This window comes from Zonotrichia leucophrys, chromosome 9, assembly GCF_028769735.1.
Source record: "Zonotrichia leucophrys gambelii isolate GWCS_2022_RI chromosome 9, RI_Zleu_2.0, whole genome shotgun sequence".
Taxonomy (NCBI): Eukaryota; Metazoa; Chordata; class Aves; order Passeriformes; family Passerellidae; genus Zonotrichia; species Zonotrichia leucophrys.
In genome coordinates this window covers 2,782,940-2,808,335 of record NC_088179.1, presented here as the reverse complement: position 1 = coordinate 2,808,335, position 25,396 = coordinate 2,782,940, and the positions used below count along the sequence as shown (strand labels likewise).

The 25,396-nt window shown below is 41.2% G+C and overlaps 1 protein-coding gene across 8 annotated transcripts in view; it reads left to right on the top strand.

The window, feature by feature from the left end:
- The window catches only part of PIK3CB (phosphatidylinositol-4,5-bisphosphate 3-kinase catalytic subunit beta), a 97,254-nt gene extending 72,757 nt beyond the window's left edge, over window positions 1–24,497 (top strand). For all 8 annotated transcript variants that reach the window (XM_064721079.1, XM_064721080.1, XM_064721076.1 and 5 more), the window contains 13 exons: window positions 2,041–2,094; window positions 2,808–2,996; window positions 7,578–7,699; window positions 8,566–8,709; window positions 9,963–10,062; window positions 12,269–12,447; window positions 13,090–13,199; window positions 13,495–13,573; window positions 18,956–19,123; window positions 19,553–19,676; window positions 20,691–20,836; window positions 22,268–22,400; window positions 22,876–24,497. In XM_064721079.1, the coding sequence (XP_064577149.1) occupies window positions 2,041–2,094; window positions 2,808–2,996; window positions 7,578–7,699; window positions 8,566–8,709; window positions 9,963–10,062; window positions 12,269–12,447; window positions 13,090–13,199; window positions 13,495–13,573; window positions 18,956–19,123; window positions 19,553–19,676; window positions 20,691–20,836; window positions 22,268–22,400; window positions 22,876–23,013 (1,686 nt within the window). In that variant the 3' untranslated portion in view covers window positions 23,014–24,497. The remainder of the gene's footprint in view (window positions 1–2,040; window positions 2,095–2,807; window positions 2,997–7,577; window positions 7,700–8,565; window positions 8,710–9,962; window positions 10,063–12,268; window positions 12,448–13,089; window positions 13,200–13,494; window positions 13,574–18,955; window positions 19,124–19,552; window positions 19,677–20,690; window positions 20,837–22,267; window positions 22,401–22,875) is intronic.
- The last annotated feature ends 899 nt before the right edge of the window (window positions 24,498–25,396 follow it).

Below are 25,396 nucleotides of genomic sequence, written 5' to 3'. Positions count from 1 at the left end.
ATAAAAATGAAATCAAATAACAAGATAGCATTTCTTTTGTTTCAGTTGGGGTTAATAGTGTTTCCCCTTCCTTGTCATCACAGTACTTTTTCTTTTTTTCGAACAGCATTGGAAATGCAGTAAGAGCTAAACCAGTACTGACCAATTGCTGTTTATTTATGGCTGTTCATAGTGGACATATTTTATCCAGTTTTGGTATTGCTTTAAGTTTTTTACTCATTACACTTATGAGTATTTAATTTTTAAAGAAAAAAATTAATGTACATATTAGACAGACTAAGTAAAAGTGTGTCTCTTTAGTAATCACGTATTTGTTCTGGCTCTGGTGTTTCTTTTCATTGTCCCTGCAATACCAAGTTCTCAGGAACTGAGTGCAGCCAATATTTTACTGGGTGAGGCAGAGTGTAGTGACATTAAGGTGGGGTCTAATGGTCTTCATCCCTTGTGACTTTCAGCTTCATTCAACTCAATCTCCTAAAGATCCTCTTGGTGAAGGTTCTGTTGAATGAGGAGTGATGTTGCAGCTGCTGGAATTACATCAGCTGAGGATCTCTCTCTTACAATGCTCCAGCTGAGACTTGCTTGTTCTATGGCTGCTTCTCATTTTCCCAGTGTTGTTGCTGGTTTCTGCCAAGAAAACAAAGAACGAGATGCCAGATTTGTGTTTTGAGAAACATAATGTGCAAAAATAGATGAATCTTTTCAATCATCCCATCAACCTGCTTGCACAGTGAGGAGCTTTTTGGGGGCTGAGGGAGCAAAAGAGCCTGGAGCAGGGATAAGAAACTTGCCTGAGACAAGAGCCATGTGTGGGGCTGGGCCATGGCCAGTGCTGCAGGCACATCATGGGGCTCGGGTTCACAGAGCAAAGCCGGACTTGCAAAGACTTTGAAAATTTATTTGCACACAGAGGAACTCTGCAAAGCAGGGGGAGGAGAGAATCAAACGTAGAATTAGGACACTGTGGTTTTGTTTATGCATGTTTTCACACACAGTATGTAAATAAGCTTTGTAGCCAAGTAGCAGATGTAATACATGATATTAATGAGAGTTTCATACAGAGAAAAGAAATAAAACAAGTTAGGATGCCTTTCTAGGGATTTTAGCTGCTGGGTATTTATGCTCTGATTATTGCAGTCTTTTGTTGTTTCTTGTGTCGTCTGAGGAAAGGCAGCACAAGTCTTGATGGGCCTGTGACTCCCAGACCAGCTGGGGTGCTGTTGTATTCCTGGGTGACAGGAGAGGCAGAGCTCTCAGGGAAATGAGATGCTGGAGTTCCTTAGACTTTTTTCTTTATTGAGATTTTATTTCATTATTTGTTCCTCGAAGCAGCAGCATCTGGCAGCTGTAGACAGACATACCTGGCCAGCTCAGCATTGTAACACCTGGCTTGGTTGCAGTAATGTGCAGAATGCACTTTGAAGAACTGCATTTACTTCTAGACTTAATTCTCCATTATGGGTTATTGCCTGAACTTCAAAAACCAAGACAAATGTTCAAAAGGAAAAAAAAAAGGAGAGGAGATCCAAGATGCAGAGAAATACATGGACACACTGACTGAGATTTTATGGGCAGTCTGAGAGCATGGTGAAAGGATTGGGCTTGTGGGTTCTTACTGGGGTTGAGGGCTGGAAGCATGGATCCATGGGCATGGAAACTGTGCCCTTGGAAACTGCACAAGTAGAGGGGAGAAAGCAAAGGGTAAGTTAGAGTTGAGGAATTGATTTTCTGTGATGAAAAATGAGGAGGAAATGCAGAAACAGAAAGCAAGATGTCATCAGGAAGGCTGTTTAATTTAGCCCAGGAGTGATGAAAAAGGAAATAATGGAGGTCATCCTAAGCACTGCTGTTCCTGATCTCTCTGGTCCTGCAGGTGAGAAAGGGGACACTGCACACAAGTCCATGTTATACCACTGGATATACAAAACTGCCTAACAGATAGCAATATTTCCTTATCTGCTTCGTTTCTGTAATGCTTATTCTAGCAATGTGGTCACATTTGGGGTTAAATCTAATGTATTTAAAACCAACTTCTTGCAGATACTTGAAAAGGCAGCTGAGATTGCAAGAAACAGTGACAATGCTGCAATGGCGGTGAGCATCATCTAAAGACTATTTTAAAATTAATTTTCTGGGTCTATTTGGTACTTATCTTCTGCATCAATCTAGAAATAAATGTCAACCACTCAAATAGCAATTCTACTGGTTCTGTTTTCTTATATAATTCACTTTGATAAACTGCTTTAAAATTCAGATATATATCTGCTTTTCCCAGTATATTTTGGAATTGGCTATATTTTGTCAAAAAGCTTTACATACTCTGGATTTGGAAGACAGCTAAGATTTACATTAGAGCTGAAAAACAGTTTAGGACTAGAAGACCGTAATAAATGTATGTCTACTTGGCAAATGTGTTTTCTCTTGATTGTTGCAAAAGTATTTTTTTATTGTTAATGAGAAGAAATTTTAATATTTATCTAAATTTACTCATTTAAAAAATAGAAGAAGAAAGTATATGCATGCTAAACGAGAGTGCTCCATGTTGGAGTTGGAAAACAGAAATATTGCCATCTAGCGTCCTTAACTCTAAAGTTGAGTTATTTTTTCAGAAAGTTCTGTACACTGCATTTGGAATCTGTTACTTACAGCGTCTACAGTAAGGAATCTGAGAGAAAGGCACAGTGGTGATTTCCCTGTGTTTCATGAGTTTTTATCTGATGTTCTTTCTGCTGTAGGGTTGCTGATATTTGAGGTACCATACCAGCCTCTTACTGGATTTATCACATTATATATGTCTCATTTCCTAGGGTCGAGGTGGTAAGAAGTTTTATGTTGTGCTAAAAGATATAATGGAAAGAGATCCTTTATCTCAGCTTTGTGAAAATGAAATGGATCTCATTTGGACTTTGCGATATGACTGTCGTGAAAATTTCCCACAATCGTTGCCAAAACTGCTGCTCTCTTTAAAGTGGAACAAACTTGAAGATGTTGCTCAGGTAAGGGAAAAGACAATGTTGGTGGGGAAAAAAGCTTCAATTAAATCATCAGAAAATAGGATTTCTTTCCCAAGTGTAGCCAGTTTGAAATGGTGCTATTGTGCAAGCTGGAACTCATTGTCTAACTTCTGCAGCCTGGACACGTAAAGAACTTATTCTCTCAAAAAAAGCTCCATAAACCAAAGCCAAAATGCATTTCAGGGGTCTTCTGAATGACAAGAAAAACACATTTACACAGGCTGATGCTCAAATTTGATGCTAAAAGCAAGAATTTCCCAGACTCATCCAGTGCAGCCCCATGCTCCAGCATGGTCAGCCTGTGAGCTGGGAGTACCTCCACCACTGGAGACTCCACAGGCTCTGGGCGAAAACGTCTAGTGCTTGATCACCCTCACAGCAAGAATGTTTTTTATAAGGCTATTCTAAAGAAAACCACTTTGTAAATCAAGATCTGAAATAAAACTTCTTGTGAAAATTGTTAATCTGCTCAAATACTATAAAATCCAGATCTCAGACTGGGTAATTAAAACTCACCAAGGCAGACAGATATGAGACCCACCAGTGCTACAAAACACATCATTTCCATCCTGTCTCTTTGACCAAATAGTCTCTTTAAAATAACTTTTAAGGACATGAGGCTGGTGCTGTGATACAAGGTGCATTTTTAGTAAAATTAGTTCAGTTGTTTGCTGCACAGATGTGCAAGGTTATTTCACTACACTGTAAAGAAGTTGGTGTTGCTGCCTTTTGCTGTATTTACTCAAGTAGAATCCAACTCTTGGGGCACTTTTGGAGAACAGGTTGAACTTTAATACAGGAAAAATTATATGAGCTCATAGTAAGGCCATCCCTGCTTGATAGACTGGTTTTAAAAATAATAAAACAACAGGTTTCTGGATTGGAATTGAAAGGTTTTAGTCAGATTGTGTACAGTGAAGTTTGAGCCAGACTATGAAGTCTAGCGCAAGTTACCAAGCACTGATGTTGTTCTGGTCTTCCTGACAGAATTCAGATGTAAATGAAGCTCACCTTCTTGCAGACCACTACACTGAGATAATGTTCATGTCTTTCCCCAAGTCTCATTTTAAAAATTTTCAACTACCTTTTTTGATTTTTATAAACTTAGAGCTAAAAAGCATTTCCTGTAAAGGATTATGACTGATGGTAGAAAACTCTATTGCCCCTTAGTATTCTGACCATCACCTGTTACAAGCTATGTGTTCTTGGAAGAAAAGGCAGCCACTCCATGGAAATCCATCTTCTGTCTATCCATTTTATGATTTTTGTGATTATCCAGTCAGGCTCTCAGTGTGCTCCAACTGGGAGTTCCTTTTCTGCTACATCCTTCCTCCCAGCTAGATGTGTAAGTTTAGTGAACTTCTGAAAATAAATGGAATTTCATCCCAGCTCCTTGTCTGTGCCATGAACACTACACTAACAAAATGGGGCACCCACATATTCCTTGCTCACTTGTGTTCTTTCTTGTGCAAGAATCCCTTTCCTTAGTAGTTCCATTACTTCTGAATTTATTGTTCATTATTCAAAGTTATCTGGAAATCAAAACTGTAGAAATACAATCAGGCATTTGTTTACACCTTAAAATATGTGAAGGAAAAGGCATTCTGAGTTCTGGGGCTTTAAAATATGGCCCTTGGTGGCAATTTGGAAAACTTACTTGGAGTATGGATATTAGCTGACAGCCCAAAGTCCTTTACACTTGGAAACATTAAATATTATATTTGCATAAAACTTTTTATTTAAACAGATGGCTGAAAATATGTTGTTGTCTTGTTACTGTGTACTTTCTGGAAGGAATGTAGTATTTATGTTTGCTTATCTATAGACAATAGCACAGTTTATATCAAAATATTGGTTTTGGCAGCGTGGAGAGTCTCTGAAAAATGAGATCTTACCTTAAACATGCTGAATATTTCTGTAGTACAAAGACATGTCAGTACTCCTAATGATTTACCTTTTCAGGTAAGGCAAGACAGCCTCATTCATTTTAGGAATTCCAAAATGTTCAAGATTTATAATTTACTTCCCCTTAAAATGAAATACCAGCTGTAGTTGTCTGCTACAATGTGCACACTGTTGTACCAAAAGTTGTTTTAATGCCCGTTTTTAGATGTATTTCAGTAAGTCTTGACAGTTCAAGAAAGAAGTTCAAGAAACCCCTAACACAATACAACAAAACAACAAAACTCAAAGAAGCAATCAAACATCAGCTGTTTATAAGAAAAAGCAATCAAACATCAGGTGTTTGTAAGCAAATGGAATTAATAACTATATTCCTGTTTTTATTTAATGCAGCTTAAAAATAGTAAGGCTCTTTTAGAAGTGGGCTCTCTTGTATTTGATTGCAGACTATCTTTAATCTGTTAGTTCAGTGCTCCCTGAAGTTATGTTCAGTGGATTCAAGCAGCTTTCCTGAATTATTTACCATTATTTACCAAACCCTTGTTGGATTTGCAGGATTTTAGCAGAGTGGTTGCACTGTAGGAATTGCTCTTACTGCTGCCATAACCTCCCTGCTCAGCAGAGTAGCAGTGGCAAAACTTGTTATGAGAATTCTCATGCAGTATTTATTCTCAAAGCAGAATTAAAACAAAAAAAAAAATTTTTTAATCCACTTGCTTTCAGTGAAGTGACACCATCATTAATGAGAAGTAGATAAAGGCCAACTGAAATACTGAAAATAATTGGAATAAAAATACTGGCCTGTGCTTAATTGTATTGTCTCATACAGTCTTCTTAGGGAAGAAATTGTGGTTATTTCTTTACAGAAGAAAATATTGATACACCAAGGCCAAATTCAAGTTTTCTCTGAAACATGCATTGTTCATTCTCATTGTAACCACCTGTGCAATGATTTCAGCAAAGGGAGGAGCTCTGTATTTTCAGATCTTCTTCCCAGTAAATGTTCATGCTGTGGACCATGACTTTCACTGCCTGATGTATGAGGCATGTGGGGCCACGTGAGCTCATCTTTTCAGTCTATTTCAGTTTCTCTATTTCAATCATTCAGTATTAACAAAACAGCTCTATATTTTTACTGGTTTTGCACCTGATTTACAGTAGATTGCGTAGAAATCCTGATAGTTTTGTTTTGGAGTCTGTGACTGACAAGCAGAGCTGCTGTTTGCATTTTCAGTGTCTGCCTTGTGTATTAAATATGTGCTCAGGGTTATATTGCCTGCACAGTTTCAGTGCCAGCTCCTGCTGTGGAAATGTTGCTGGCTGCAGTCAGGACTGGCATCACTGATCCTTGCTGGGTCAGTAGATTTTTGGGTGTATTTTTGAGTGTATTTTTCTGTGGGAATGTGACATCTATGTTTAAAACAGCTTTAGTTTTACTTTACATCATGTGTCCATACATGACACATGTATTTGCCCATGGCTTAGCTAATCCTTTCCTCCACTTGTGGAGTTTCAGCACAGCCCTGGCTTTGTGATGTGATTCATGCCCATTTCTTGCCTTCTGAATGTCACAAAAATGATGACTCAGTTCAGAATCTGCCCCCAAGGTGTATAAATGGTGTTATGAACATGCCTGTTAAATGTGGGCTGAGAATGTGAACTCATGTTTTTCCTACTGGAACTGGAAGCAGAAGTTGATGGCTGACAGAGTAGAAATAAATGTTTTTCACTGCTCTAAGTCATTATGAAATCAGGAGAAAAACAAGATCTTCTTAATTATTCAGCTTTTATGAGTTGCTATTGAAATACAAAATAACCTCTATTATCTAATTTGTAGGGAATGGTGTTATTATCATGACTTGTTCCTACAGAAAGAAACATCTTGTGCTGTTGATACACTGAATTTATACTAATATGCATTTATATTAATGTGCATTAAAGTGTTTATTTGTATCTATAGTGCACTGTTTCAGTGATACAACTCAATACATATTGCTCTCAGCAGGTAGCTGTGAGCTTCATAACAATGCAATAAAATCCGATTATTTTGTGAGGCATCTAAATGTTGTTCTCTTTGGTAGTCCAAAGTTATGCATCACTGTATTCTGTAATTTTTTTCCCAGCACATTATTGCATCAGTCTAGAGATTCTTTATTTGTTTTAATACCCAACCTGACTAATTTTTTTCCAATTTAAGCTCATTAATATTCATAGTGAATGTTCAGAAAGGCTCCATCAGTTGAGGTCATCAAATATTTTTGCTAAAGAAAGCTGTCTCACAAAAAACCCTTTTATTAAATCCTTAGTAAAAAAACTTTCACTGTTAGCAAAATGGTTATATATTTATGAGAGCACTTTCAATAAAAATAAGAGGTTTTGTGTGTCTGTTGTTAAACCACACATATCAGCTGTTGCCTAATTTTCGTTTACTGTGCGTTGTGTCTACGTGTGAAGAAATGGGTTTTCCAGACTAAAAATAATCTGCATCATTTGAAAGAGTAAGAAACATAATCAAAAGTGAGCTCAGTTACCCCAAATTATTTCTCTCCTTTTTATACCCCCCATCCCATGTCAGCTGGTCACCATCTTCTGTTCACGTGAGTGCCTTTATGAGCAGTGAGACCCACCTGTGTCCTTACCTGTCACCTTTTTTTTGAACAGCTCCAGGCCCTCCTGCAGATCTGGCCCAAGCTGCTGCCCAGGGAGGCTTTGGAGCTGCTGGATTTCAACTACCCTGACCAGTATGTCAGGGAATATGCAGTGGGCTGTTTGAGGCAGATGAGGTAGGTGAGGCTCTCTGGGGTATCAAACCTCATTCTTTTTGCTCACAGGACAAAAGAAGCCCAAGAGGAAAGAGCTGAACACACTGCCTGCCATGAATAGGTGGCCAAATAAAGCAGTCTGATTTCTGGGTAGGCTCACTGGTGGCTAAATAAAACCACCTTATTCTGACACTTCATAGGGAATTATGATTATTTCCTATGTTGCAAGAGAACACCAGTGCACCTTTGTCCCAGAGAGGACTGGGTGTTCATCCCTTTCTTGGGCAAGGGGAGTGAGAAACTCTCAGAGTTTTAATAACAAAGGGAGAAATATTCCTGGAGTCAAGTACTGTAACACCTGGCACCCAGCCACCTCCACTCTGCTGTACCATTTAATAGGAATGGGAGCTGCAATAAATAATCAGAGAATTACTGATTTGGTTTTGATTCACAGAGTTCTTCATTCTCTGCAGTTCTTCCATTATTGCATTTCATTTGCTTTCCTCTGTAACCTAGGGCTGGACTTGTGTAGCGTTATCATTACTGCACATTTCCTGTCCTTGAATTCTGAATTCTCTGTGGTGAATAGTTTAGTGAGTAATTTCTAATGGTCAAGGATAGACATTTGGGGTAAAAAAAAATAAATTATTTTGACTTCTTTCAAATCCAAACAAGAAATTTGGCTGCTTAGAATTCTGTCCTAAGAATGCATCTGGAGTTACTTCCATCTGGAAGTTGCACTAAGCTGTGTGATGGAAAAATAGGGAGACTCTCTTGGTATTGAACCAAATCCTGTAATTCTTTTGTTTGTCATATGCACCTGAATTTCTGAAATACCACTAATCTAGCTACTCTCTTACTAACTGCTTTTATGTACCTCATTCTAGTGATGAAGAGCTCTCTCAGTATCTTCTCCAACTTGTGCAAGTCCTCAAGTATGAGCCTTTTCTGGATTGTGCACTCTCCAGGTTTCTCCTGGAAAGAGCACTGGGCAATCGGAGAATAGGACAGATGTTGTTCTGGCACCTGAGGTAGGAGATTTTTCCTTTCATCTCTCTGAAACTATTGAGCTGATTGGGCTTTCAAATATGATTTCTTGAGGATTTTTCTAAATGAGCCATTATCATAATGCCCACAACTCCATTTATTTATTTTTGGCATCTATGGATCAGACCTCTCATTAAAAATAAATTAGAGTGGTCTGTAATCTACCCTTGGATGAAACAAATCCAAACTGCATTCAGCTCTGACTACCTGATGAGTTAGGTTTGTAAATACCCCTGGTGTTTGTTTTGGCTGTGGGTGCAGTAAAAGCACAATATTTATACTTCACAGTTGGGAAAAATTATTACTGTTGCAAGTCTAACAGAAAGTAAAAGCTGTTCTGTGTATTCTTGCTACTTTGGTTGCGCAGTTTCATGAATGGCAAAAGCCTTTTAGAATGGACTGGAATAGGCTGGATAGGTTGATTAATTAAATTTTAATATTTCTAGGTAAAATATTTCTAGGTAAAAAGAGCGAGTGTTACATTAAATTGTTTTGGAGGATAATTGGCTATGATACAAAGTTCAGTGGTTTGTTTCAAAGTATTCTCCTTCAGGCAAATTTTCCCTTACAAAGGTTGGAGAATGTGTGGTTTAGTCAGCCCTTCAGTGACTTCTCAGAGCTGCTCTGAATAAAAGGGGGTCCTGAAGCAGGTATTCAGTCAGCACCTCATGGCATGAGCCCTACTGCCCCCAGAGCAGTCCTGGGCTGGAAACAAGGATCCTGCATCCAAACTGGCCTGTCCTCCTTGTCTCCAGCACAGAGGGCTTCTAGCATCTCCTAGGAAATACAGGGAGATAGAATACAAGTAAATAAAGGTAGTATAGAAAGTCATCTTACCCCCTAAAGAGTTGCAGCTGCATTAATTATTCAAGATTAGGAGCAGGCCTGACTATAACAGGCCACAGCTGTAGCTGATAATAAGAAGAGTGTTACAAAAGAGTGGATTGGTTGGTTGAGGGGAACTGCAGTCAGTTGGCTGCTGTGAGAAGAAGAGAGGCTGTGCTTAGAGGAGATGCCTACGAGAAACATCAAAGAGACATGAAACTCTAGCAGTATGGAACCTTTGCAATATAATGACAATAAGGAAACCTGGCTGGTTTCAGCTACATGACCATGAGGTGTTTCAATGTTTGATGTGCCCATGAGGTGTTTAACTGTTTGTTCTGGGTGTTTGAGTGGCTGGGAGGCTGCAGTTGTGTGGGTGCTGAGCTCTGCTGAGCAGTTTTTCCCCCGGCAGGTCGGAGGTTCACATCCCGGCGGTGTCGGTGCAGTTCGGGCTCATCCTGGAGGCTTACTGCAGGGGCAGCGTGGCTCACATGAAGGTGCTGGCTAAACAGGTACGGATTGCCCTTCCCTTTCCTGTCATCCTGACCCAGCCAAGCCTGGAACTCTCATCCTTACTCCATTGCTCCTGGGGGATATTGGCTGCCTTGCCAAAGTTGGGCAGTGTGGAGGAGAAGGAGGCATGAGTGAGACAGGCCTGATGATGGAGCAGCCTCCATGGCACAGAAGGCAGCCAGGGCTGTGGGGCCTCAGGGAGCTGGTTTTACAGAGCTCTAAGACCTGTGAGACACCTTCAGCACTATCTGTGTATTCTGGACACAAGAAACTCTGGATTAACTGAAAAAGAGCTTCTGTGCATTTCAAGTTTTTCTCCCTGTAAGGGTAGCTTGTTCTACATTTTACCTAGATTACTTCAGTGCTACTTCCTGCAGTTTTTGCTGTTGTTAAAAGGTGTTGCAAATTATCCAAATACTCTTTTTAGTGTTAATATAGGTCTTTCATTTACATACACACACAAAAAGAGCACAAAGGAGAGATATGTTTGCTTTTAAATACCCTAATAAATACTAGAGGTATTGAAAGCGCTAATAATTATATCACCAGATCATTAAGGAACACTCACAAATCATGTTTGAAGTCTCTAATGTGGTTTTAGTGTGTTAATTTAGATTGTGATCTTAAAAATATTTGAAAATACATCCCTCTTTGGAGTTAAAGTATCTGCAGTATCAGGCCTCAGAGATCCACACAGTGGATGAGTAACTGATGGTGGTGTTTGTCTGCATTGAAACTGCTTTAGGAGCATTTGGAACAGGGATGTTCTGTTGTGCTCTTTATTGCTGCAGCTCACAGGACTTGGAAAAGACCATCTCTTCCATGTGTGCTCGTTAGCATTGTCAAAATCATAAAAAGAGTAGGTGGTGAAATGCTTTAAGCAATAGATGTAAGGTCAGTAAAGTTTTTGTGCACTTTACAGGAAGCAAATGTCAGTACAATCAAAGAAGGGGCAAAAAAATTCCCAACTGTGCAAACACGGAAGAAATTCAAAGTAGAAATACTTCAAAAAGTTCCTGTTTGTACAACACAGGTTCCATTTTGTTCCCTTGTCACTGATGTTTGTACAGCTCCTAGAATAGTGGAAAAGCAGAGCCCTTTTGGTTTTGACAGATGGCTGACCTGGCAGCTCTCCACTGCCCAGTTTTATAATCAAACTCCATACAATTTCCACAGCATCCTGCCTGGCAGGGTTCAGGCTGTGGGAGGAGTAGTTTTGACTCAGCACCTTGTAAGGCAGCCTGAAGCTTCCTTGTATAGAAAAGAGCTTTCATAATTGTTACATTGCTGCTGTTTGCTACACAGAATCTGTGTATTGCTCAGCGTCTTACTGGTGCAAGCACAGCTGGTTGTTAGAAAAGCTATTTGGTCAAAAAGTTGCTTAGATGTATTTGTTGTATGTTGTATTAAGTTGTATTTGCTGTATGTGCTATCTAGGTTTGTCATAGGGCTCTGCTCTGTCAGTGTTACACATTTACATCACCAATTTCCTCAGAGATTTTGGAACAGTAAAAAACTTCGCAAAACAGAAGGGAAAGAAGGAGTTTAGCCCAGCTATATTATTGCAAATAATTGCCTTGACTTTTTACACACTTCTAAGGTAAAAACTTAGCTTAGTTGAGATGCTAGGATTTTAAACCTTAGCCAATTAAAGCTTTTGTGTTCTGCCTGACTTCAGCAGGATTTAATGACACGCATTTAAGACTTTGTTCTGTGAAAATTGTCTGCAAGTGGTCACATGGCCATTCCTTGCTGGATGCAACTTAATGTGAACAATGAGGTATCTGCATCCACAGCTCATCTCCAGCAATGTCTGAGTTTGTTAGAGTAGGAAATAATCAGTATTTCTGTTACTTCTGTATGTCTAGGGGGCACCTATGTTATGTGCTTTGTTGAAATAGGGAGCTGAAAATTGTACTTTGAAGAAGGAATTTGTGTTGATGTGTCATACATTAAAATGCCTCATTCATTTTTTTGGAAGTGTTAAGTCATGCTTTTAAAGTGACTCAAAGCTTAGGAGCTTTCATCTCATCATTATGAAAATGGTATTTCTGAAACATGTGCAACCTAATTTCCATCCATTATTTCCATTTTTAAAAAGTTGTAGAATTACTTAATACTTGGTTTTGTTATGAAATGGGATTTCACATTATCTTACATCTCAAATCAAAGCAGTAACTCTTGATAATAAAACATCTCTTTCAGGTGGAAGCCCTCAATAAAATGAAGACTTTAAATAGTCTAATTAAGCTGAATGCCATGAAGCAAAGCAAAGCAAAAGGCAAAGATGCAATGCATACGTGTTTGAAACAAAATGCTTACAGAGAAGCACTTTCTGACCTCCAGTCTCCTCTGAACCCTTCTGTTATACTCTCAGAGCTGCAGTAAGTAGAGAATGAGCACAATTTCACCATAGCTTTGCCTGGAAACAGTAGAGCAGGAACACATTTGTTTCTGAACTTCTCTGGCAGCATTGTTCAGCTGTGCTGCCACAGGGAATTTGTCCTGTAGTGACAGAGGCTCTGCTGGGCATCTTCTGAGGTTAAGGCATCAGTTAAATTAGAAGACTTTTGTGATCCATGAAAAGTAATACTGTCCTATGAAACATAATACTGTCTTAGTCAACATATTTAAATGTAAGCCTGAAAGTGAGTTTGACTGCATTCTTGACTTCTGTTTTTAACAATAAGCACAAAGGCCACTAAAACTTTCCACAACACCTAAATATAAAGTCTAAAAATTCATGGGGAAGGATATAAAGAAAACTATTTTTTCTGAAAATAAGGGTGCTTGATTTAAGAAGTAGAGATACATTCATCAGTCAGTATCAAATACATTCCACATGTAACAAATGCGTTCATAGCTTGGTGAGTGCTCATGACATAGCAGCAGAATGAAAGCAGACAGAGCATTTAAGTACTTCCAGACTGGAAGTCTACCTCTTCTCTTATGTTCTGAACCATGTTTAGATCTTTTCAGGTGAATTATTCCTATTTGACTAAGACTTCTGTCATGTTTTCTTCCAGTGTTGAGAAGTGTAGATATATGGATTCTAAAATGAAGCCTCTCTGGATAGTGTACAACAACAAAATGTTTGGAGGAGATCTTGTAGGGATCATCTTTAAAAATGGTGATGGTAAGCAATGCTGGAAACTTTAAATTTTTCCTTTTCCACTGGCATGTTTGCACTTGAGTTATTTGGTATTATTCTGTATTGCCATCATGTAAACATGGTTTACTCTGACATCAGTAAACAAATTAGGCATCTTCTGACTGAGTTTCAAAGCATGGACCCTGCCAGTCAGGATGTAATTATGATTAATACCACTTTAACCCTTAGGCTGGGTATTTTTAGATGCCTTTTTCTGAAGGCCTTGGGGGCTGCAGGAAGTGTGGAGGAGCTGAGGCAGTGGTGTCACCTCTCGTTGCAGATCTCCGGCAGGACATGCTGACGCTGCAGATCCTGCGCCTGATGGACATTCTGTGGAAAGAGGCTGGCCTGGACCTCCGGTAAGGAGCTCCTCAGGGCTGCTGGCTTTGAGAAATAAAGCTTTCCTGCTTTTAGCACCTTCCCCACTGTCCTTTTTCTGCATATCTATCAGGCTTCCCAGAGCTCCCAGCTGTCATGGCCAAGGTGAGCAGGCTGTGGGAAGTGCTACCTCTGCTCCTTCCTGCTGGGAGCAGAGCTCCCATTGCTGCTCACACCAGCACTTACAGCCACTGGGAACATCTGCAACTCTGAAGTCACTTTCTCTTGTTGCATTTTTCCAGCCAGAAATATCTTTGTATCTTCCAAAGTCTCTTGCAAAGTAGCTTTCTTGCTTTTGTGTCCTTGCTAGGGTAAACGTGATTTCTTTGAATGAATACTGGAGTATTCCTAAGAGCAGCAGTATCAGTCATTGCTCAGTGTTATCACACAACCCTCTAGTACATGGGAAGACTTTCCACCCAAATTTATGAACCAGTTTTAGGTAACATAATTCCCAAATTCTAATTGCACTTTAGGAAAGTGGTCCTAAGGAAGATACTGGGTATATTATTAGAAACCTTTGTTAGCCATAAATTAAATTTTGTATGCCTGTTTCAAGAGCTGTAATCCTCTCTGTCTAAGTTTTGTTTACAAGTCTTGAAGTACTTATATTTAAATATTGCCTGAAGTACTTAATTTAGAGTCTTGGAGCTCTTTTAAAATTTTTGTGGTTCAAGTATAGTAATGGGAACTATATAAGGCACCTAACATCAGCACAGGTAAGTAAAATTATCAACTTGTTGCTTAGAACGCTTCAGGAAAGGTGGAAATGTGAATTACAAATTGTTTCTGAAAAGATGTACTTGTGATGAGATGGTTGAGTGCGTGTGAAGTTGAACACTGACTTGAAGAAACCTTAGGTCATTTATGTCATTATAAATTGACTTTGAGGAGGCTGATCCAGCATTTGGGGGCAAGGACAGCCTCTGGCAGCTGTGGAATCCCAGATGAGGCATTCCTCAGTAGCTGCCTTCCCAGAAGCTGTTTGTGGTTCCAGCCTGGGCCACACACCATGCCTAGCAAACAGGAATAGTGATGAGAGTCATCAAATATGCTTTTCCTGACTAAGCCTTTTTTTTTAAACACAACAAAGGAAAACAAAAAAGTAGCTCTGATGTCCAAGATTTTTCTTAAAACTCTGCGAAGAAAAAAAAGCAGAAAAGGGGAAGTTCCTAGTGAGAATTGAAGTTCTATATTTGGCCTCTTCAATTTGTTTGCTTAACTGGGAGCATCTTCCTTCCATTCATCCTGTCATAGTTACCATTATGAAATAAAATCCTGGGATTGAGGCAGGGTTACAGTTCAGTGTCTGTCAAATGGCCTTCCTTGAGAACAGAATTGGCCAAAACAGCACTCAAAACACCCAGAGCATGAGGGCACAGCCAGCAGGGTGAGGCTTTGGCATCTCTGTGTTTATAGCCTGCATCTCTCTCAAGAAGAGACAGCTCCAGAATCCATGAGCCAGCAGTGGTGGAATGAGTTCTTTGCCATGTTTGTGAGTCAGGAGTCAGTGGTTACTTTTTGCTTGGGCGAGAAGCATGGTCTCAGGTGAAAAAGTAGTGTCAAAGAGCTGCTTTCCTGAAAAATACAGTGCCACATGCCCATACCAAAGAGTGCAGTCCTTGCTTGTTGCCCTGTATCATCCTTAGTTTCCCTGAAGTTGTTTCTATTTTTGGATGCACTATGGATTTTGCACTTTTCAACTTTTTTCCACTGTGAAGAATCTGGTAACTCCATCCAAGTAAAAGCAGGGCTTCAGCCATGCCAGCAGTGTCAGAGCAGCTCTGGCTGCTGCTGTTCCCCATCAGTGATGTTTTGCCACAAGCAGATTGTCCAGCTTCCATGAGGCATGGGTGAGATGGCAGCCAGTGCACCACTGAGCTGGGGACAGCATCAGTTCCCTTCTAATTGCACTGCAGTCCACACTCAGTTCTCTAGCAGTGAAAATGAAACCTAAGCTCAGTCTGTGTCTAAAGCAGGCACAATATTCCTGGTGGGATTTCTCAGCTCTAGAGAGAAATCCCAAATACGTATTGATTTTGAGAGCTGAAGGAGGAGAAATGTTTGCTTGTTTGTTTAACTGCCAACTGATTTGTCTTGTGGGTGACAAACAGGGCAGGGGGCGTATCAGAGGGGACACTTGTGAGCAGGAGGATGGCACCATGTGCTCCTCTAAGTCCTTCATCCTGGGCTCTCCCTGTGTGGGCACAGTGAGGAGAGCCTGGCGTGTAGGGTGGATCTGCTTCCCAGAACAGGACCAGCACCAAGACAAACACTGACACTTAGTGCATTCTGCCTTTGTCTACCTCAAACATCATCCAAGTAGCAGAGAGAAATGAACAAAGCAAAAAGTATATTTTTTAGTTAATCCCCATGCTTTAATTTCTAAGACAAACCTGTACCTGAACACTGACCTATTACAAATACATGGCACATCTATCTTCCCAAGGATGCTGTGGGGTCTGTAGTGCTGCACCTCTCAGGAAAACCCTTGGGTCAGAAAGTGTTTGAGCTGTTTTAGCTCTGATACAGCATCAAATTGTGTTAGTGGAGAAACAAGTAAAGCAACAGAAAATCATGAATTTGAGGAGTTTGATCTATGCCAAGTTGCCTTTGCTTTGGTAAATTGTCATAAAAGTATTTAATACTTGGTTACTTTTTGACCAGATGCAGGACATTCTCCAAAACACTTTTTTGTTTCAGTGCCTGTCTATAGTGGGCTCTCATTTTTGTCTCCTTTACATGTGTGAGATCTGAGGTTACATGGCTGTGTATGAGTAAAATCAGAGTTCGCACACATACTGGAAAATGTATTTGTTACAACTCTTTAACGTGTCATCATTTTTAAACTATTGGACCTGAAGTTACAGAGAACGTGTTGATAAATCACCAGTATTTTGTGTGTGTTTGGAAGGGCACTGGTTTGGTGAATTAAACACTTGAAATAAAGAACAGTTTTAAATGAGTGAAGAGAATTTTCTGTCCTAGCCAGGATTTCAGTATTGATCTGTCCATGGCTTTTGCTGGCTTTAAAAAGCAGGGAGCATATCCTGCTGACAGATGCTGAAGTCAGAAAGACCAGGATGAGATGGAAAGGGCCCAGAGGATTTGTCCCTAACTTGACTCCTGTCAAACTGTCTCTCTGACAAGGATGTTTTTTCCTGCAGTTGTAAGCACACAGCCCTCCAGGGGCTGCAGCTTTCATCATTGCCTGCTTTTGAAGGGGAAGTTGTTGGCCGCGTGCCCGGCTCAGCCCGAGCGCGCTGCCTTGGGTGCCGTGGGAGGAGGCCAGGCTGCACTTTAACCTGGCCAGCTTGGGCTGCCATTTGTGCTGTGCTGATAAGGATGGGCAGAGCTTCCCCGTGCCCAGGGGCAGTCCCAGCCACCCTCCTGCTCCTGGAGAGCCCTGCTCTGGGGACAGGGCTGGGGCTGGGCAGGGCGCAGAACAGAAACGGGAAGAACGCTCCGAGCCTGCTCTTCTGCTGTTGTTTTGAAGTTGAGTCCTATTGAAATACCCTGTTGAATGTGGTTTTCGGTGCACTTTGTTGCCAGTAGGGAAGAATCCCTGTCTATATCATTACTGTTTCTGATGCCTTAGGATTTTAGCTTTTATATTTTTCACATCCTGTACTGCATTAGTGCACAACTCTGAACTCCATACAGAGTGTGAGTTACTGTCTTCACATTTTGGTCAGACAAAACAATCCCTCTGGGCCTGAAGCTCAAGGACACTTTACTGTCTCAGGCCCCAAAACTACAAACAAAAGTGAATTGGGGGCAGCAAATTGGGGGTAGATGACTTCATTAGCTGAAGCTGTAATTGCAGAATTAACCCCTAATATGTAAATGGACCAGACTTAAAATTATCTGAAAAACTGATAACCATTGTTCATCTTGGGTGTAGCCTCTGTGAGGCTTCTGACTGCCAAAGGTGTGGCTGTTGAAAGCCTTTAATAAATACCCACTTTATTCTCTACATCTTGTCTGGCTTCTGCTCTAGGCAGCCCCTCCGAGGCATCACTACTTGCACCACTCCAGTTGTGTTATCCCTTTGGTGGAGAGCTGCTCAGTTCCCTGATAGCTGTAAGGCAAAAACGTTGTGTTTAATTTTGTTAGGAATTTTATTTATTTTTCTTCCGTGGCTTGGGATAATCGGCTGTGTCAGTTAAGAGATGTGGTTATGCTTTGTAGCTATTAAATTTAATATCTTATATTAAACTTTATATATATATATATGTATAAATATATATAGTTTTATATAGAAATACTAATGACAGCTTCACCAGCAGTGAAGCTTTATATATATATATATATATTTATGTGTATGTATGTATGTACCTTTAGACATCAATTTTCATTTGAAAATGGATCAAATTTTCACATCAATTTTCATGTCCTGCAGTTGTTTTATACAGCTCTCTAAGTCAGTGAGTGCTGGTCTATACCTTGTGTGCCACAGTGTAGATTTTTGTTGGTATTCATTCTCTTACCCATGGACCATGACCACAATTGAGATCATGTGCCAGGCAGCTCAGGCCAAGGATAAGAGCAGACACCTCAATTTGTGATGCATTGCCTTTGAAAAGTTTGCTGTAAGTTTACCTTGCAAATGCTGAGCTCCCATCTCAGAATGGGATGGGATGGCAATGGGATGTTGCCATTCTGTTCAGCATTTAAAGCATCTGAAGGGAGGAAATGTATTGGGAAAAGATACACTTAGCTATTTATACACACCTCTCCTTGATTTTTGTCCTGAATTGTGTCTCACTGTAATGCACTGACATGGTAAGAGGTATTTTCAGTGGTCACTGTGTGTGAATGCACAGGTGTGTTCTGAGATACCGAGCCAGTTAAGAGATGTATTCCTGTTTTCCATTGGATTTCTGTGCTTCAGTTTAGTATGAGCTGGAAAACATTCTCTATGTTAAGATTCAGAAGGATTTCTAGCATTTTCCTTTGAAGTAGGAAGTTGATGGAAAAGGATAAGATCCTCTTTTGCATTTCCAGCAAGAATTTATGGGTAATGAACTGGAGCAGGTCAGGGTCTGTCCAGGCAGGAATTCACAAATGCAAGCACAGGGCTCCCTCTGTGGCTCATCCTGGGAAGTTACAAGAAACTGGGTTCCAGTAAAAAGGAAAAATTAGGCTTTTTAAAGTGTCTCTCTTCTTTGCATCTATATACAAAATGGAAAAATGAACTTTTTAAATGTATTGCTGGTCTTTAACCTTTACAAACAATTCCTATATATTGCCCCTTGAGAGTTTACTGTTCACATGAGCATTCAGCCATCTCCAAGCACTGAATACCCTAAAGAAGCATTTTGCTGGTTTAGGTTCTGACATGACTCTGTGTTTCCTTGCAGGATATTGCCCTATGGCTGCTTGGCAACTGGAGATCACTCTGGCCTCATTGAGGCTGTTTCTAGCTCAGAAACCATTGCTGACATTCAGTTAAACAGCAGCAACGTTGCTGCAGCTGCTGCCTTCAACAAGGACGCGCTCTTGAACTGGCTCAAGGAATACAATTTAGGGTAATTTTTACACTCATTCTCTCAGCAATACTATAAGCTGCAAAATTTCTCTGAAATTTCTCTTTCAGTCTGGAGGAATGTGTGGTTTCTGGCTAATTGTTTTTCTAGCATGTCAAATTCTGCCTGAGATTCATGGTACCCTTGGGCCTGGCATTTGCAGCATTTTGGCTGTGTGCTGTTGAGTAGGTTATATTAAATTTGGCAGCACAAACAAACCCAAGGAAACTACATGGGTCTCAAGCCTTGATGTTGTCTTCCATACTGCTTGTTCTCCACAGCTACCTTTACAGTATTTTTTTTCTCAAGTAATTCTGGTTTTGTAGCATCTAAATGGACTTCTAGTTTAAACAAGTAAAAATCTTTTCTGAGGCCAAAGCATGACATGAATTCCATCAGTGTGCACTAATACAATTTTCTCTGTGCTTGCAGAGAGGACTTGGATCGAGCCATTGAAGAATTTACTCTGTCTTGTGCTGGCTACTGTGTAGCTACATATGTGCTGGGAATTGGTGACAGACACAGTGACAATATCATGGTCAGGAAAAATGGGCAGGTAAGAACACCTTCTTTAGACCTTGGTGTGCAAGAGTTCTCTCCAGAATTTGTAATTTCTTTGGTGCCATAATGAAAGGAAAGGCACACATGGGTAGAACTGATGTCTGTGGTTCACTGAGGGTTGGAGAGAGCTTCAAGGAAGGGAAATGTAATGCTGGGGAAGGACAGAGCACAGCCTGGTCCATCAGCAATTCCGTATGGAGAGAGGCTGTTCTGCAGAGCTTTTACAGAACATCCAAGAGGCCTTATAGTGGTTAAGATTAATTGAATAAAAGTGATCTTAGGGTATCTTGCAAAAGACCACCCTTAAAAATCCATGAGGTGCATTTTGGAGCAGTGTGGTTTCCCTGAAGTGAGTCTGTGCAGCTCAGCCCTGCAGAAATGCTGAGTGTGGAACCCAGCAGCAGCACAATGCTGTGTACTCAGAACGTGGGGGAGCTTCTAGACATCTGCTTTCTTAATTGTTACCCTGCAATTTAACTTGTCTGATTTAATTGACATTATTCTTCTAGAAAATCAGCAAGGGTTATAAAATTGAGAGCTTTACAGACGTTTGCAGTACTCTTTTAAAGTTTGTACTTCCTGGAATGCCCTTAACCTCAGTTCTAACATGGGGAGCTGCCACAGGGTCCTTCAGACTATCAACTCTGCTCCTTTTGCCCCTCCTTGTGTGGGAAGGCCTTGGATGTGATGATGTTGATCCTTGTGGGCTCATCCTTGGGCTCATTTTTGTCTGATGCTGCCACCAAGCTGTTTCTCTGTGGCAGCAGCAGCTTAAACCTGAGAGAATCTTTTGCTGCAGTGGTCACTCAAAGGTGTAGGGATGTTATTACTGACTTTAAATCTTGAAGTGGTTTAGAACCAAATTCTCCCAAAGGGTTGAAACCACAGGTTTTGGAGAGTCACATTAGGAGTTAACTGTTCTTGATACCTTCATCCTGTAGAGATATTAGAAAAGTGACACTGGAGAGATTATTTTTCACTTGTTTTGTTTTGGTTTGGTTTTTTTTAGCTCTTTCACATAGATTTTGGGCATATTCTTGGAAACTTCAAGTCCAAGTTTGGAATTAAAAGGGAACGGGTACCTTTCATACTCACCTATGATTTCATTCACGTTATTCAACAAGGAAAAACAGGGAACACTGAAAAATTTGGTCGGTGAGTGTTACTTTGATCTATTTGTAATTGAGATAACTTCCAGCATAGCAGAACTTACCTGGGGTTGGTTTGCTCATTTGCACTTGTGTGGAAGTGTTGCCAACATTCATTTACAGAGCTATCTACTGCTCTCCCTGAGCTGGAATGCCCACAGATGACTTCAGGAGCAGAAGCTGCAGCTCTGCAGCTGATCTCCCACAGCAGGAGTGGCAGGTTCTGCTGGGCTCAGCTCTGCCTGCAGCAGCTCTGGGCTCCAGGCAGGGCTGCCAGGCTGTTGTTCAAGCACTGCCTTAGGAAGAGGCTGCCTCCCACCCTTCCTGTCCCTCAGAGCATGTTCATTGTGCTGCCCCATGCTGGCCCTGCTTGGCCCTGCTCCATGAGGAGCCACATGCTCCTGATGCACCAGCCCTGGAAGCTGGCTCAGTTTTGGCCACAGAAGGAATTAGAAATGGCAGAGATTAGAAGGGATTGCAATAGAACTTTGGCTTTTCCACTGTAGCCCACCCTATAGGATCATCAGGGCTTTTCACCTAACAAATTCTCAGGGAGGTGGGACCATGACCTCTGGGGTTTTGTTCTTTCTGAAGAGCAGCTGGTGATGTTTTGTACTGAGGGCTCGCTGGGGAGACGTGGGGTGTGTCTGTGTGTCCTGGTTGAGGTCAAATTTGGAAGAGAACCCCCAAAGGGGCCCCTCTAGAAAAGCAGATTCAATCAGGCTCTTCCCCCAACCGGTCCGGGAGAAAATACCTCCTTGGAGAAGAGTGGAAAAAACCTGTTTATCAAACACTAAAACCTAAACAATATTAAACAATAAAACCCCTTGCTGCTCCAAAAGAGATGACAAACTGAGGCAGTCCCTCCCCGGGTTGCAGCTCAGCTCACTCAGGCTCTGTCAGTCCCTCAGTGCTGGCAATGCCACAGGTGCAGCTGCCGGTGCTGCCCTGGGTGTTCATCCAGAGCAGGTTAGACAGGGCCAGAGAAAAGGGAAAAACCCCACAGCCCAGGGAACTTCTCTGCCTCAGCTAGCTAAACTAACTAAAGCAAAGGAGAGCTCTGTCCCGCTGTCTGTCCATCCACAGACAGCACAGTCCAGGAGCAGGAATGTGGAGGAGTGAGTGCAGTGTCTGAAAACAAACTGAGCTTCTTCTCTGCCCCCTTCACTCTCTGCAACAAATCCTAAATGTGCAAAACTTATTATTCAGCATAAACAGAACGAGACTATTAGGGTTAAAAGCATCATATAGTCAGCCCAGGACACTGTGGGAATGCACAAACAGGTTCTGCAGGCATCTCTGTCTCTCTGTGCTGTGTCCCACAGTGTGTGTTTGTCAGACAGATCCCAGATTGCAGATCAGTTAACAGATGAACAGCTAGCAGTTGCAGCCCTTTGCAGTGTGTGACTGGCCTGTTGTGCTCCCTCCCTGTGCCCAGGTTCCGGCAGTACTGTGAGGAAGCCTACCTGATCCTGCGCAAGCACGGCAACCTATTTATTACCCTCTTTGCACTGATGCTGACTGCAGGGCTGCCAGAGCTCACCTCTGTCAAGGACATCCAGTATCTCAAGGTACAGTAAGAGCTACAGCTCAGCAGGACTCAGCATTTTTCCAGGATGTGATTTTTTGATTCCGAGATTAATACATTTTCATTGTTTTTCGTTTCTGTGAAGATTTCCACACAGTCCTTGAAGATTTCTTTTTCAGCTCTATAGGACAAGGTCTGTAGTCAGGCCTAGTGCTCAGAGAATGAGTTCAGGGTCTGTGCATCTTAAATGGAGTCATCTCAGGGGTATTTTACATCTTGGCTCATGCACAAGCATAGACCTGGAAAGGTGAAAATTATTTGCTTCATTTTCTTTCAGTTTTATCTTTAAACCCAGGAAGATTTATTATTTCACCCAATTGATGTATTGCTCAATGAGTAGTAAGCAGAAAAAGTGTCAGAGGAGAGCAAAACACACTGTGGCTTGTGTTGAAATGTGAAGGAGCCTTTCACTGTACATTTTAAAATTCCTAACAGTCCTTGTTTCCCTGTTGCCTTAGGACTCCCTGGCCTTAGGGAAGAGCGAGGAAGAAGCACTAAAACAGTTCAAGCAAAAGTTTGATGAAGCTCTGCGGGAAAGTTGGACTACTAAAGTGAACTGGATGGCTCACACTGTCAGAAAGGATTACAGGTCCTAGGAGATGCTAGCATTTGCACTAAGCTGAAGGTTACCTTGATAAGTGTTTGTAAAGGGTTTCTGTGGTGTGGACCAACCAAACTTCAGGAAGCACTGGGACAATGCTCTCAGGCACAGGGTGGTTCCTGGGGAGCCCCACACAGGGCCAGCAGTTGGACTCTGATCCTGATGGGTCCCTTCCAGCTCAGCACATTCTGTGATTCTATGAAATGATCCAAACCAAGAAAGGAAACGACAGTGAAAACAAATGGACTGAAATAATTCCTGAGTCTTTTGCACTCTGCTTCTGAATGCTTGATTCCAAGACTGTCTCTACAGTTAGTGAACATCCTGGATAATCAGTTCCTGCTGACTTTGCACGCTGAGAGCTACTAGGCATTTTTAAAAATTCTTTGGTACTTCATGGAGGTGTAAATATTTGTTTTTATACGTTAGGGTAATGTGCTCTAACATATCCTCAGCAGGTTTGAAGACCTCTGGCAGAACTGTTCTTCATTTAAAGTTAGGACTTGAAGAGTAAATTTTTTTTATATATCCTAATCTGGCTAAAAATGAGTGTATTGTGTATATTTTTCATATGACCTCTGCCCTACTGGCACAGATGCATTAATTCTACTGTAAATAGCAACCATGGTATCACTATACTGCAGGGAGCTGCTTCGTGTCTGTGCTGCTGCTGAAGGAAGGGTGGGGGAGCCCTGGCAGATGTGATGCAGCATCCAGATGTTCAGGGTTGCACAGCTCTGTTCCTCTGACTTAGCACACAAAAGAAGCCCTTCAGAAGGAGGAAGGTGAGGCCAATTCCAAACGTGCCTGAGAATCCCTCGTTGGTTACAGTCTCCCACTCAGCCTCTGGGCTTTGCCTTCAGCTCCCAGAGAGGCACAGTTTGGTTTGGTTCCAGCAGGAAGCTCCTTCCAGCCTTACACTGAAATTCCCATCTCAGATCAGTCCTTCCCTGTGAAATGTACTGACCTGTGTAAGAGATGTTCTCATGAAATAAACAACACAAAGTGATTTTTAAAGCATACATACCAAAAACCCCAACTGGTTGGAGAAGCAAGAGTTGATGGGGAAAGATCATTCCACAGAACACCAATGCAGTCACTGATCTTCTCTCTCTATTTATTAAAAGCTTGCAGGAATGTTGCTTTACTGAGATATATATGTTGAAGATGGTTGCTGAAGAAACTGGATTTGTTTTAATTTATTTAGTGAGGTACCAGGCTTTTAGGTGCTTACATGGAGAGCAAATTTGTTATGTGCAATAGGGGACTGCTGGTTAAAAGATGTAACAAACTGTTCCTGGACATCAGCAAGAGAGGTTTAACTACTGCCTGTTCTCCAAGGAACACTGGTAGCTCTTGATTCTTGTGGACATTTGAAAGAGATTAAACATATATATTTACTTTTTGACTAAACAGTTGTTCTGCATAGAAATGTTGGATGATGTATGAATTTAATTAAAGTAGGTTTTACTTTGTTGAGAGTGTTTTGCTTTTGTTGCTTTGGGGTTTCTGTGTTTATTTTAAAGGTTAAGAACTTACCTGGAGTCAGTTCTGTGTAGGGCATTGATTCTCTTCTCCTCACCCTATAGATTATCTCTCTGAAAAGACTTCTAGAATATTCTAAAAGTAACAAGTGTTATATGGGTTGGTTTTGTTGGGTTTAGGGCTGTTTTTTAATATACAGCATAGTAGCATTCAAAGTGTGCCATGTCCTTCTTAAAATTATTACTATTTCTACAGCAGATAGCAAGAAAGCGAAAAAGAAACTGCAGTGCAGGTGACAGCTCTGAAAAAAGTAATGGTATCTTCAGGTAATTCACAGCAGGTGACTGTGCATAAGGAGGGGTTCCTGGACACGTGGGACAGAGCATTTGGACGTTTCTGAGCTTGCTGAGGGAGACATCAGCCTTTCAGGACTGTGAGGTGAAGTTGGCAAGTGGCCCTTGGCTGCCTGGGGGTGGTGTGGATGGGCTCTGGCAGGAGGGAGCACAGTGGCATCTCCATTTCCTTTATTTCCTTAGCTCCAAGGGCAGCTGGGTCCCACCTCAAGCTCCCCTCTGTTCCCCTCTGTGCCTCTGCAGGTGCAGGAACACCTTCCCTGCCTCCAGCACCACCAGGGCACTGCACTGAGCCCAGAGGGGATTTTGGATGCGACTTTAACGTAGGTTACAAAAGTACCTGAGATGGTGAGACAATCCCATTGCCTCTGTTCCTTGGGGAGTGTTTAGAGGTGATTAGGAAATGCTGCTTCTGCTCAGTGTTTGTGTTGGTTAATAGCCCTTCAATGGCTGTGTTGTGTTTGCTTGTCTTTATCTTCTCTATGTTTACTCTTTTATTAATTAATTACAAGAATGGAATAAGAAAGAGCTGAGTTAAAT